The sequence below is a fragment of the Metschnikowia bicuspidata genome (genome assembly GCF_001664035.1).
Source record: "Metschnikowia bicuspidata var. bicuspidata NRRL YB-4993 chromosome Unknown METBIscaffold_10, whole genome shotgun sequence".
Classification (NCBI taxonomy): domain Eukaryota; kingdom Fungi; phylum Ascomycota; class Pichiomycetes; order Serinales; family Metschnikowiaceae; genus Metschnikowia; species Metschnikowia bicuspidata.
The window spans coordinates 97,734-111,570 of record NW_017387740.1 but is presented as its reverse complement, the minus strand read 5'-3'; the positions used below and the strand labels follow the sequence as shown (position 1 = coordinate 111,570).

The 13,837-nt window shown below is 48.0% G+C and overlaps 5 protein-coding genes across 5 annotated transcripts; 3 read left to right on the top strand and 2 right to left on the bottom strand.

Moving 5' to 3' along the window:
* Window positions 1–1,574: 1,574 nt before the first annotated feature.
* On the bottom strand, window positions 1,575–2,225 carry RPS10 (40S ribosomal protein eS10; the record flags this gene model as incomplete). Its single annotated transcript, XM_018858250.1, has 2 exons — window positions 1,575–1,891; window positions 2,174–2,225. The coding sequence occupies 2 exons, from the start codon at window positions 2,223–2,225 to the stop codon at window positions 1,575–1,577; spliced, it is 369 nt and encodes a 122-aa protein (XP_018709327.1).
* A 1,027-nt stretch (window positions 2,226–3,252) lies between these two features.
* Window positions 3,253–5,409, top strand: METBIDRAFT_14022 (uncharacterized protein; the record flags this gene model as incomplete). Its single annotated transcript, XM_018854470.1, has 1 exon — window positions 3,253–5,409. The coding sequence occupies one exon, from the start codon at window positions 3,253–3,255 to the stop codon at window positions 5,407–5,409; it is 2,157 nt and encodes a 718-aa protein (XP_018709326.1).
* A 63-nt stretch (window positions 5,410–5,472) lies between these two features.
* METBIDRAFT_136602 (uncharacterized protein) lies at window positions 5,473–8,770 on the bottom strand. Its single transcript, XM_018854404.1, has one exon. The coding sequence runs from the start codon at window positions 8,521–8,523 to the stop codon at window positions 5,536–5,538; it is 2,988 nt and encodes a 995-aa protein (XP_018709325.1). The 5' UTR covers window positions 8,524–8,770; the 3' UTR covers window positions 5,473–5,535.
* Window positions 8,771–10,139: 1,369 nt separating this feature from the next.
* Window positions 10,140–11,294, top strand: SPR3 (septin; the record flags this gene model as incomplete). Its single annotated transcript, XM_018855302.1, has 1 exon — window positions 10,140–11,294. A coding segment is annotated over one exon (1,155 nt), but the record flags the coding sequence as incomplete, so codon positions are not given.
* Window positions 11,295–12,267: 973 nt separating this feature from the next.
* On the top strand, window positions 12,268–13,365 carry METBIDRAFT_47943 (uncharacterized protein; the record flags this gene model as incomplete). Its single annotated transcript, XM_018858242.1, has 1 exon — window positions 12,268–13,365. A coding segment is annotated over one exon (1,098 nt), but the record flags the coding sequence as incomplete, so codon positions are not given.
* Between the last annotated feature and the right edge of the window lie 472 nt (window positions 13,366–13,837).

The window sequence follows — 13,837 nt, the reverse complement described above, 5'->3', positions numbered from 1 at the left end:
GGCGCGGAGACTGGCGCGGAGACGGGCGCGGGAGACTGTGTAGGTCTCTCGACTCTTTGCTGGTCTTTGATTTCTTCAAACTTTTCGGATTCTCCAAACTTTTTGGATTCTTCAATTTTTTGGGATCTTCGATTTTTTGGATTCTTCAAACTCTGTAAATTCTTTGGTTTTTTTAATTTCTCGATTTTCAATCTCTCCGATTTCTTTCGTCCCTTTAATTTCTTTGATCTCTCTGATTAATTTAGTCTTGGTTTCTTCAGTCCCTTTAATTTCTGTTATTCTCTGATTACTTCAGTCTTGATTTATTCAGTCCCTTCAATTTTTCGTCCTCTCTGGTTCCTCCAATTATATCTCTTTGCTTATCTCCCTGGTCGGCTGGCTGTTGCACTGGACGCGGGCCGGCTCCGTGATATTGCTTGTGGCTCCAAGGGCCAGCGCCCGCGCCGCACCATATTTAACCTCCGCCTCGGGCGAAGCCGCAGAACACGCACCAGTGGACTTGCTGTGTCGCCCGGCTGCCCCATACTTGCGGCGTGTCTTCTTTGTTTCTAGGGCCCGCAAGACTTGGGCCGGCCCCGTGCAATTGCGCCATGGGCCGTGGCTTTACCGCTTCGGGCCCGCCTTGGGCGCCGCCGCTGAATCTGGAAAGCGACGCATTCCGCCGGCGTGCACCAATCTGCCTCGGCACCACCTTGGCTGGCTGGGGAAATCGCACTAGGCCCTGGAAGTTATGCCGGCCCCGCCCGCCTTGGCCTGCGGGCCCCGGATGGCTCGACTATCCTATGTAGACTCCCCCACTACGCGCACCGGGCAATTGAGGACCCAGCACCAGCCGCACTGGCCATGCCGGCCCCAGAGTTCGGACTTGCCCGACCCAGACAACACAACGAATCTCGAGTCGGAATGGATCTCCAGGTCAACCAAAAAAAAAAAAATTAAAAAAAAAAAAATAAAAGAAAAAATCCACACAGCAGGCAGAACAAGTAAAACGCAACACAGGCCACACATGACATGGCCCAATTACTACTCTTGATCATGTCACTTCCACAACGTTCTGGGTGACAGTCTTGGTCAATGGGCCTACAATGATGGGCCTACAGTGATGGACCTGCGACAGTGGGGCTGCGACAGTGGGCCTGCAATGATACCGAGCACTTGTGAGCAGCAGCCGTGTTGCAAGATCAAAACCGCGCCCAGACTTCTGGATATCATCTCGAACATCATTCCACAAAATGTCTTCGCATCAATCCCCGAAAGCATCACCGTCGATCAAATGCCCGAGGCTCTTGGAAATATACTCGAACCAACTTGACCCAACGCTGGCACCTCTGATCTAACCCACGACAACCAACCCGACTCGAACATCACCCTCGCCTAATATACGCGGCGCACGCATTTCCGGATTCTCCTCTCGCCGTTCTCAGCTCTCGAGACAGGACTCTTCAGATTCCACCCCAACGGTCGCCTACACTAGAACACCACGCCGTGCGCGCTCTCGTCTTTCAACTATATCTTTATTAAAGAAGGTACGTATACACTCAAAAATTAAACCACCTGAGAAAAGCGGGATGAACTTAATCTCTGGCTCTTCTTCTGTAAGAGTCACCACCGAATCTTCCTTGTGGGCCTCTGGAGGAAGGTCCTTGTCTTTGAGCTGGGGCACCCTTCAATCTGGTCATTGGCAAGATTCCCTCGGGGATGTTCAACTCTTGTCTGAGGAAGTCCACACCTTCGTCGGTCAAGGTGTAGTAGTAGTATTGCCAAGAGAACTGGGTCGTGACGAAACCCTTGGAGGTCAAAGACTGCAAGGCCTTGATGACGTACAAGTTCTTGGTGTCAATGTCCTCGTGGGCTGGTTGGTCAAAGTCCTTCTTTGCGACAACAACACCCTCTAGAAATAGTTAGTACAACGGGCAGGGGGTTGGATCTTGGCTCACTAGCATTTGCCGTGCCTCGGAGATTCTGCTCAAAAGAATGTCTCGTTTCGCTTCCTCGACTGCCGAGTACATGGAACATTCTCTTGTCCTTGTCTTGAATGACCGGCTGTAAATCCGATGGAAAGCCCAGAATTCGACGGATGACGGACGTACTTCCGATTCATCGATGGAGACTGGCGTGGGGCAAGGTTCAGATGAGTGCGGGATCGGATACTAGGGTCGTGATTATTACATACCTTGGAAGAGGTATTGGTGAATCTTTTTTCTGTCCTCCTTTGGAATCAACATATTGAATTCTACTTATTTGACGCAAACAGTTCTAGCAAGGAGAAAGGGAAAACGAAAAAATCAGGTGTGCCAGTAGGAATTTTTTTCGCCTGAATCGCGGAAGTGTGCAGGCGCCGAGGACACCCGAGGGTGGATTGGCAGGTCGTGCGTCACGTGCGCACTGGTGCTCCCAGGGCACCAGCCCTGGAGGACGCGCCCAGCTGTTTGGCAATCAAGATTTGTTTGGCATCAAGGTTTGTTTTGGTTTCATGATTGCTTACAGTTTTATCGCTGTATTTAAAATCACCAAGGGAAGCAGCTACAGGGATCTCTTGCAGAAATTGTTGGTCTGTGCCATAAAGTTTGGATCGGTATTCAGCTGTACCGCTAGCTTGCTCTGCATAGAACACGATGCTTTCAGCTGTCGAGATGGTCTAGAAAAGCCTTGTAATGAATGTTCGGTATGGCTCTATGCTGGTGAACTGCCATGACTGCTGATTCATTTTCCTACTTCTTCACTTTTCTGCTTTCTTCATTTTTCTTCTTTCGTCACTCTTCTACTTTTTTCTCTGCATCAGACTCATTCCTTCCTGCTCATATGGTGATTTGTTCAAAGGGCCACAACTGTTTGCGGCCACCTCTTTCACTAGCCTAAATGGGGAATAGGATGCAAACGACGCATATCCAAAAACGTTTTATAAGCATGTTATGAACACCGCAGCGTGTGAAAGAAGAACTACAATTTTACCTGAAACCAGAATATTTCTCTTCGGAATGGTTTGCAATTATTGCCTCGATGACATCTTGAAAGAAGTGTGTCTTGATCGGAGGCTCAGCCAGCATTTGTTTCATACCTGTCGCTTAACTCGCCTCGCGTAGAAATCAGTAGTCGCGCAACCCGCGATAAGTCTAGCGAGTTGTTTATCTCGATTAATATTACCCCATATCCTTATAATTCATGCCTCTGTAGCATTCAACGCCCAAAAAAGACCTGAACACGTGGTAGAATCATTCGGGGTCCCCCAATCAAACTCCACGACATTCTAAAATGAGGTCGATCTTGAAATCTCATAAGCGCAACGACTCGTCTGCCTCTGATCCGAGCTCTCAGTTAGATCCACCATTCACCAAGGCTTCTGTCACCAGATCAAATGGTCCTCCAATCTTGCATCAGACAGTCGAAATGACCCCTCCAATGAGTGCGTCCGGGTTTCATCAACTGGCCATGAGCTCCCCCAAAAAGCTCTTGACACCAATCAAAAAGATGTTTGGGCATCATTCGAAACCCACAGCTGCCCCACAAGCCACCGAGACTCTTCAGTCCCTAATACTGGGTGATCTTGAGCCTCCTAGGAGCCACAAGTTCTCCCGTCAAAAAAAAAATCCCGTGACAGATGCAACGGAATCACACAATTCAGACAGCTCTACTTCCCAACACCCAACGTTATTGGCAACGCTGTCCACGTATTCAAATAGCGGTCTTCACCAGCCAGTCAAAAATCTCACAAAACTCGACGACAAAGCAATCCTTTGGCGTGACAAAAGCCATGGCTCATCAAAACCTGATGATTTGTGGTCAGGCTCTCAGGCTTCAGCCACAATGCCGATTATCACACTCAACCCTTCAGATGTCTCGATTTCAACGTCTAAGAACAGCTTAATTTTGTCTCCCGATAAAGATAACTCTTTCTCTAAAGCAGTCAAGGGGGAAGACTCATCGGGAGCAGAGAATGATCTGAAGGACTCCGACGACTCATCACAATTTTCTTTCATGAAAGATATCCGCGGCGGAAGAAATACATCTGTGAAGTACTATAAGACCAAGCTCAATACTGGTGCTGCTGACGGAATCCTGCTGAACTATTTTAATATTGATGATATGAGAGTTGATGCAGAAGCATTTTCTGATTACGATTTCGAAAACAATGGTCTTAGCGATGAGAACGACTTTGATGATGGCTTCACAGAGAACAACAACAGGTATGGAGATTTTGTCTCGGATTACACCACTAATCGTGTAGTCCAAGACCCTGCGGCAAATGAGTCCTTATTATTCAGAAGTCCAATCAACAACTTAGCAAGATCCCCGAGCACTGGCTGCTCGATCGAATATGCTAATGAACGCCTTGAAGATTTGCCTCTATCTCCTCGGCGGTCTCCCGGATACGCTGGTGATTTTTTCGACACCTACTTAGAGTCAAGGCTGCCGGTCAACATTATAGACTCAACGCAGAGCAGAGATAATCTTCATCGCTCTGATTCGAGCCAAAATGGCAGCGAAGTCGGCTTGGGTTTGGGAATTGCCTTACAAGAAAGTCATTTGAACGAGTCTTCCAGTACACACTCTGGAATGAATATCATGGATGCACTCAGAAAGTTGGAAGATAGTACATACCATGACAATACCGGAGTCCCTTCGCCCAGGGAATCCAAAAGTGAACTTGGGATAGAAACTACTGATTTTCAGTGCAACATGCTAGAACCCTCTGCGTCTGAGGTGACTGAATATCCATCAAGTAAGTCAAGGGGCGAACAACGTAAGTCGGTGGCAGAAATGATGGCTATTCTTGCAAGGTTGGACAATCCGCCTGAGACTTACTCCCAGGTACCTAGAGATACAATTACAACTGCGGAAACGACTTGCCTACCTTCCGACCACAAGAAAAGATATTCATGGTTTAGCAATGATGACTCCTTTGAGCAAAGCGATATTACTCATCACCGAATATCAGGAGATACATATGCAAAAGCTCCACTTGACGATGACCTTCTTGATGAAGTGAATCTGGTTCCTGAAAATTTCGACTTCGACAAAATGCAGAATCACCTTTTGGTTGCTTCCGAGGCCCCGGCATTCTTAAGATCAAATTCTTACAGCAAAAAACCTCAAAAAATAGTGACTGATAATAGCTATCACGAAACAAAGATTGACTTCCAAAACAAAGTCGTCACATTCTACAGATCTAAGAGTCTCGGGACAGAGCGGCAAAGAACACAAATTCCTGCAAAAGCAGCCTCCCTCAGATCTATCACATCGTTCAATGATGAAGACATTAGCGAGGGCGATGAAGAGGTTTATTCCGAACCACAAGCCCTGATAGAAACGCGACTTAATTACCTCTCTCGTGATACACCCGATTTGCTCCCACAAAAGTCTGCAAGCCTTGAGCCAATCAATGAGTATAACACATCAAGAACAAGCTAGCACTTGTTGGTAAATACCATCTACAGCTGCATGATGGGCGCTGTCCAAAGCATAAACAACAGCTAACGAAGTTGGCCTAAATTAAATTTCTCATATTTGAAAAAAAAAAAAAGATTAAAAAGACGACTAACGTTGAGATTGCTGTCTCATGTAATAAGCATCTTTCGACGAATAATCGAAATAGCTGGCATCCTGGCGAGCATTCAAAGGCTTTCTGCTGGTAGTTCCCTTTCTTAGAAGTGCATCACCATGTGGTTTTGTTTTATAAACCGGGTTCGTCTGGTATGCCTGCTCCCTTCGAATGGACGCTATGGATTTAACATGAAAATTAGACTCAGAGGATGCTGTCCAGCTTTGTGTCAGAACATCACTAACTTCGGAATTATCTGACCGCGTTGACGGTTCCCGAGAAAGGCCAGCAGAGAAAGCTTCCGTTGAGTGTCGTGGGTGGTGAACTTTGCCCCGGTCGTCCCAATTAGTCATATATGTCGAGTAAATGCTCAGTAAATCGTCCCTTTCTTCCCTCGCCCCCCTGTCATTTTGGTCCTCATCTTCATCCACGAGAACTACTTCAACATTCTTCCCGTCCTTAGTTTTTTCTATCGTTGATCTGTAGGAAATCACCGAGTCATTTCTGTTGACCACGCAAACGTTATACTTTTCCTTGGTCAAATCTATGACTACATTATCGTTTTCGGTTGGTGCAGTAGATTCGGTACCCCTCCCTGTCTTACTTGATTGGAAACTCGACGTGCCCTCAGACAATTTAGGTGTATACTGCCCAGAGGAAGCGTGAGACGGTGAATACTGCCTTTTTTTGAGACTCAGATAATAATCTTGAGAGACCACTAGAGAAGGAAAAGTCGGACTTTCAAGGGGGTTGGCATCCCTGGCTTTGAAATCGATTGCATACGACACTCTCTTTGGAGGTTCGTTCACTTTGATGTCTAAGTTCTCGAAATTTCCTGTCAATTCTTCTTTTTCGGGAATCCTGAAAGAGGCCATGAGACTGTCGGGTCTTTTAGTATTAGCACGTCGGTATTGTCGAGGTGAATTTGCTAAGCGAATTTCAGCAAATGAACCACTCAAAGAGTCAACATACGCGTTTGATTTAGAACGATTGTGACTTTTTTGAGGACTCGTTATGCTTTCATAATCAAAATCGATATTGTACATCGATCTGTGGCGCGAATGACGAACCGGGGATGAAGCAGAGGATATTGTTCCCCGAGACTTGACAGGAAGGGGGTTCTTTTCCGCTTCACTTTGAGATTGAAGCTTCGAAAACTGAGAATTGAACGATGAATCACTGTCTGAGTCAAAAGACCTGTCTCTTAAGACAGTTTTCAAGTGCGCCTTGGCACCCAGGCCTGGAATTTGAAGAGGTTCAGTTTGACCTTCACCGGCCAATAATTGGTTACCGCTGGCGCCATTTTTCCATATCAAATCGTCAAGGTCAGGTATCTCGATCTTTCCGCCAGAAAGAATACTGCTACGAGCAGACCCTCTCGTACGGTGTCTCTGTATTCGCATTTTGCTCTTTACTTCGTTACTGTTTGTAGCATTCGAGTCGTTGTTGGGAAAGTGAAATCCAATGCCCGCCCCTACATTGTCGTCCGGAGCACTGATTCCAGGGGTTTCTTCGGGTTCACTCTTCAGGTTCACAACATATGATAATTTTGATGCGGATTCTGGATGGAGCTCATCATCATGCGAATGCACCTCTTTTTGTTTATTGCATTCTTTTGAAGCTGAGACTTGTTTCGCATGCTTGTATTGTGATTCGGAACCAGACATTTTGAGCTTATGCTGGCTCGAATTCCCAGATGCTTTGGCGAGGGAGTCATCCATGTTTTTATTCACAGGTAGCGGCAGCGAAGCGGGAGTCGGCGTCAATTGGGAAAGGGACATTGGATTGCGATTGCGGGGCTTGCTTTCGAGCATTGAGTCAACGAGGTGTTTGGACACTCTCACATCTCCCTTGGAGTTAGGACTCAGCATGTACACGTGATTAAAATTAAGATTGTCTGCAACGGAATTGAGAGAGCTAACCGAAGAGACTTTTGAAGCGTCTGAAAACTCCCGCCTATCGATTTTGAGCCTTGGAGAGGTATCTGTGCAAAAATTATGTTGAAAGACGGCAATACCAGACAGTCTGTTCGGGCGAAGTATTCTGTGGGTACCACTTGATGTGTTTGCAGACATATGAACCGTGTCTAGCTGCTTCATTTGTGGCATTTGAACTTGGAATGCATCGATGGCGTTATTCGATTTGAGCTTTCGCTCCTCCGGCAAATGTGAGGATTTGTTCTGCTGTACTACCGTATTGAGGTCTCCAGGAGCCCAATATTCACGTGTTAGATTATTGCTATTTTTTATCCCCACTGTTGTGCTTGTGGTAGTTGGAGACTTGGTTGAGCTCACTTGCGATGTATGCGCCTTGTGTGTTTGAGGGGTAGGAACAGGGCTTAAAGCCTGTGATTGCAGTATCGGGCTAGGAACTGATGGGAGTTTCTTTGAATGGTAGCTTGAGGATCTCGAATCGCCGGAGTTGTATGTTTCCTCGATCATACTGAGTTGGTCTTGTTGATCGGAAGAGGTCTTTTGTACAAATGCAGATACTTTTTTTCTGCTTGTAATCACGGAAGGTGGCTTTTCAGAGCTTAATGGCCTTGGAATCGAGAAGCCTTGTTCGAGTGCAGAGCTGACCGCCATATTCGATGTTACAGGTTCATATGACAGACCCGTAAATACAAGCCTTGGCAGTGCGCCCAGACCCATGGAGTCCTTCGAAAGGAGCGGCGACGAGGCGGACTTTCTTAGGCGCGGAGGAAACTGAATTTGAAAAGGAATCGGGATGGCATACCCTGCTTTGCTGATGTGTAAACGTTCCGAAATATCCGAGTTTGAGAAGCGCATCAATTGGTCATGGCTGAGAGACGTCGTCGAAAAAAGCCTATCTAGAGACCCATCAGCAGAGCGTGTCAAGGAGGTCCAGTCTTGCGTAGGCCGTCTTTTCTTGACAGGCGAAGATGACCGGGCCCGTTTTTCTGGAGGTTCTGGAGGGCGGGTTCCCAAGTTGATATCATCAACGGACTGGCGGGCTAAAACCATGCGCGACCAATAAGCTCAGGCCAAGATGTATTCTCACTATTCAAGGAGCACGGGTTTCAAGTCAAGCGGGCCGCGATGAAGAGTAGATGAGGACGACGTGTCGAAGGTCAAAACTGCTGGCAGTCTCTTGTCGGCGGTGGACGAATGCGCCTAGATAATTTGGCAGTTGAGAAATTAAAGAAAGAAAGGAAGCGAATGTTGCTTGGAGAATCTGGACAATTGCAAATATAGGCCAGAGCTATGGATGTTTGTAAACGGTGTCTGAAGACCTTAGAAGTAGTGTAAGGAGCATGAGAAATGGTGAGAAGAACGATGTCCATGAATCTGCAGATGGAATGCATGGCGTGGAGGGAGCGTGTTGATTTTGGGTCCGAGTTAGGAAACGGCGAGAAAGCCTATACGGGACAGACGGCCGAATCTTTGTTCGCACCGACTTTTACGCCATTAAGCCCCGTTGTACACGCGGCAAGCCACTCACGTGCAATGTCCGGTCTATGGGTAAAGAATGCCATAGTCTGAAGCCTGAAATCAATAGTGATCTGACAAAAATACACATTCGCAGTTCGATGTTCAATTGCTTGTGCATGACTTCGCACACCCAAGCCTCAGCCTGGAGTGGATATTACCATCAGCCAAGTGTGCATAACAGTCGCTGCATACCGAGTAGCTGGGCACCCATACAGGACTGCACATACGGCCTGAGAACACACTACTGGAGCCAGACAATCGGACGTGCTCCCGTATTTGTATTAACGGGGTTCTTTACATTGTTTCACTATCTGTATGTCGTAAGGAGGATCGGGCCCTTGGCCAAAATTGTCTTGAGCTATGCGGGTGTATTTTGTAGCATTGTCTTTCTGAGCTCAAATGTTGACAGGATACGCTTTGGTGTAAAAGCTCGAGGTTATCCTAGCTAGTTAGTAATAACACCAGAGTCCCAGATAATCTGAATCGCAATCAGCTTACATGCCCAAAATAATTTATTTATATGCGAGACCACGTCCACAAAACCGATAAGAACAGATGATTTTATCGTGGAAGCTGACTCTTTCGAATGAAAGTTGTGAGGTCAAGTTACTCAGTTATAATGCGACGATCATGACAGCTATTCTTCTTCATTTTCGCCCCTGCCCATCCTCGGCGATTCGTATCACCCATCTTTCACACATATACATTAAATTCTTATTATCGCCATTTTCCAGTCCGCTTTTGACTGCTCTTTACGTCCATGCGCCGCTGCGCTTTTTCCTCTATTGTGTGGCCAGTTTGTGATATTGCGCAAGGTTTTCGCACCTATTCTGAGGGCGCAATCTTTGTGTCTTATCTATGTTTCTTCAGCAACCCACTTCTTTTCTCTCTACTCTTTACAAAGCAAACATCCAATAAAGAGGTAAAAAGTTAGTTAGTTGATGTCAAGAATGTCCTCGGAGAACCACGCTAAGGCGGCGGCCCATAATAACGCCCCTATTGTCGCTGCCAACTCTGAGACGGCTGCAAAAACCCAGACGCCAGAATCAACAATCCCGAATGCGCCCAGCAACATCATTTCCAACCCCAGAAAAAATTTTCAAAAGGCAATCGTTGACAGAGTTCCTCAACTGAGGCTTTCTTCCAACAAAGTAGGTCTTTTAAATCTACCAGTGCAAAAGGAAATGTGGTGCAAGAGAAAGGGTGCTCAATTCACGATGATTCTTGCTGGGTGCAGAGGCACAGGAAAAACCACTTTCCTCAACACACTTGTCGGAGAAGAATTGGAAAGTGAAATCACAACTTGTGAGCCGATGCAGGTCCGTGACAGAAAGTACCATCTTCAAGAAGACAAGTTCGACATGGATTTGACCGTTGTTGATATGCCTGATTTCGGCGCAAATATCGACAATCAAAACACCTGGCTTCCACTTGTTAAGTACATCGAGTACCAATATCGGTCATATTTGATTCAAGAAGAGCAGCCGCTTCGTCATCAATTGAAGGATAACCGTGTTCATGTTTGTGTCTACTTCATCAATCCCACAAATACCGAGTTGAGTTCTTTGGATATTGAGTCGATGAAGGAAATCTCCAAGAGAGTAAGCCTCATTCCAGTCATTGCCCGCAGTGACACCCTCAATAAAGATGAGTTGCACAACTTCAAAAATATCATCACTAAAACCTTGAAACAGAATGAAATTGAAGTCTGCAAATACGTCACTGATACCTTTGCAACCGAGAAGATTAACACGCACTCACCATATGCAATTATTGGCTCCAATGTTCTCTATACCAATCCTGATGGAAAACTTGTTCGGGCCAGGAAGTACGGCTGGGGCATGGTCGAAGTCGAAAACTCGGACCATTGTGACTTTGTGCACATTCGCGACTTGCTTATGTCTGAGCACCTTCTTGACTTAATCAGCGCAATGGAAACCCATTATATCCTGTTCAGACAGAGATTTTTGAGACAAAGATTGAACAGCGCTAAAACAGCTTTGAATCAGACCGATCCGTTCCCCCTGAATGCGCTCAATGGAGAAGAAGACGGGCTTGCGTCTTATGTTATGTACAAGAAAACCTTAGGGCTTGACGACATGGTAATGCTTGAGAAGTATAGTGGAGAGGAGGAACAGCTCCAGCAAGAAGCCAGAAACCATTTGGATGATATCATTCGGAAGCAGGAGGGTAAGTTCAGAGAGCACAAAGCAGCACTCTACACGAAGCAAAAAATCTACAACAATGATTTAGAGGAAATCTATCAAACTGTGAGGCTGTTGGAAAAAGAGATTGAAAAGTTGAGTCCTGACGACAAGGATGTGATCAAAGAGATTGCCCTGAAAGTTGGCTTGACTCCGGGCGCCAACCATGCTCCTGCGCAGTCCGATGATAGCACCCTCGCAACTGGCTTTACTATCATGTTTTGAGCTATAACCCTAAGCCCTAGCTAGTGCGACTTCGCGCACCCGTACACCCGAGAAGAAGTACAAATGTCAAGACAGAGAAGGAATGAGCGAGAAAAAAGTACACCACTCTTTTTCTCGACGAAGTGAAAAGACCAAAGTCTTGACTATGCCTATACGTCTTCGATGAAAAGTGAATTCACGGGGAAAGGCGTTAGTATTTATGTTGCTATTGTTTAGACCCAAATGGTATGTTTTTCTTTCAATGGCGTATAACTCCAATGCTCGATGTCTACAGGATGAATTTCTTAATAATATGTTTTTTCTGGCATCTCTAATGTTAGGGCTTTTCGCTCGATGAATAGAACTCTTGTTAATTATCTGATGTGCATTGAGCATTGAAGAACGGTTTGATTCTCGGAAACTAACCCATCAGCCTTGTCATCTCAAGTTCACCAGACCACCATTTTTCTGCGCAACACCTCTTTCCTCAATCTCTTCTTGTCTTCTTTCTTCCCAGACTCCGATATTCAGGCACGCACTGAATATCGGCACCAGTCCCTTCTTTCTTTTGGTGGAGCTCTTGTTGTCACGGCTCAGTTGTAAACGAGCGTGACAATTGCCGTCGTCAACAGTGCTATGTATGCCATAACTCCTCTCTTCTCTCCGGATACCTGCTCAGTAGAATTTATTTTTCCCGGGCCGTACGCCTCGGTGACCCCAGGTCTGTCAGGATACCCGTTTTCCTGTCCCGAGAACGTTGTGGATGCAGCACCGGACAAGCCCTTGCACCCAGGAAAATTTACGCGCACCACTTGTGACTTGATTCAACCCAAAGACATCCATGGAGATATCATCGACTTCTCCGCCAATGGACCCAGTTTTGGAAAAGGAGACATTGGGTGGAGTCGTGGGACCACAGAAGGCAGAGATCCCGGGCTTGGCCGCGCCAGTCGATCCCGTGAGATCCGTCAACTTCATCCTAGACCCATCAGCCTTCACCTTGGGGTTGGGAAACATCGAGAGATGGTTTGACCGCGAGTATTTCCGGGCACAGGTCAAAGACAAGCTCGCAAATATCGACTTGAACTTGTACGTGCCCACCTACACATTAAATGAGCTAGACTACCAAAGACGAGGCCCGATCGTGGGATCCACCCGGGCGCAGGAGGCACTCAAATTCATCGACCGGATGCTGGAAAGCGACGATGGGATGGGGGATTTCGAGGACAGTTTCGCTGAGCCAGACCCCAAAACACGCGGGCCTGCGGCGGAGGGCCGCTTCCGGCACAACTTGTTTCTCGAGCATCGCACCCAGCTGTTTCCACAATGGGGTGCCTGTGCGAGGTTCCAGATGCGAAGCCCGGGCTCGCAAGAGTTGCCCAGCCACGGGCGGTACTCTCTATACGACGAGATCAATCACTTGGTTGGCGAAGTGGGAGATGGCCTTGAAGGGCGCGAGGTGCCCTCGCGCTTGAAGCACTTGATCCGGTCTGCAGTGTACCTCACGAAGATGAACCACAATGGGCCGCAGCATGTCAGCGGCAGTATGTGGAAGTTGGTCACGGAGGACGCGACGACCCGGGTGTGGGCCAGTTGTTTTGGAGTTGACTGCTTGAACATCAACGAGGCTGAACTCTTGCTCTTTCAAGGAAAGGACTTGACCCTTTTCGAGATCCGGGCGGAGGGAGCGGACTTTTTCTCGGGCCAGGATGTGTACCAGGCCGAGGCGCCAGACGCGTTGCACAAAAAAGTCAACACGACGTCGTACAACTACACTGACTACAAGGCCTTTGAGCAGGAGAAACACTCCAAGCGGGCTGGCGCCAAGAAGAACGCGTCCAGGAGGCCCCGGGCGGATGCGCAGGGGCAGGCTGTGCCGGTGAACGAGCATCACAGTGTGGGCATAGCGGGAGGCGTGCTCACCGAGGAGTTCAACATGATCAACTTCGCCCCGAGAGAGCCAGGCCCGAAGCTCATCACGTCCAAGTTGTTTGCCAAGGAGCACACGCCAGCTCCTGGGAAGAACAAGAAAGGCGCCCGGGCAAAGGCGCCGGGCCAGGGGGCTGTCGACGCCGGCGCGTGCTCCTTTTCGCCGGGGGGCCCAGGCCCGGCGATGGAGAACAAGAAGTCCTCGGGGAAGAGACGACTGGGCAAGAAACAGTCGCCGGCGGCCACCCGGCCACCGACCGGCACCACACCAGGCGGGCCCGGGGGCAGCACCCCCGAGCTGGCCGGGGGTGCGGGGCCCACCAAGACTACGGGAGAGAGGGAGTCGCGAAGGCCGAGGCCCAGGCGAACGGCGAAGCCGAAGTCTGCGCCGGGGAAAACGGGGGACGAAGCCGGGTCCATGAATCCGGGGGACGGAGCCGGTTCCATGAATCCACGTGACGAAGCCGGTTCCATGAACCCACGTGACAGAGCGGGTTCTGAAAAGCCGG

Excerpts from the sequence above, each read along its gene's own strand:
- METBIDRAFT_136602 (XM_018854404.1), bottom strand. The coding sequence starts at position 8,523 with ATGGTTTTAGCCCGCCAGTCCGTTGATGATATCAACTTGGGAACCCGC.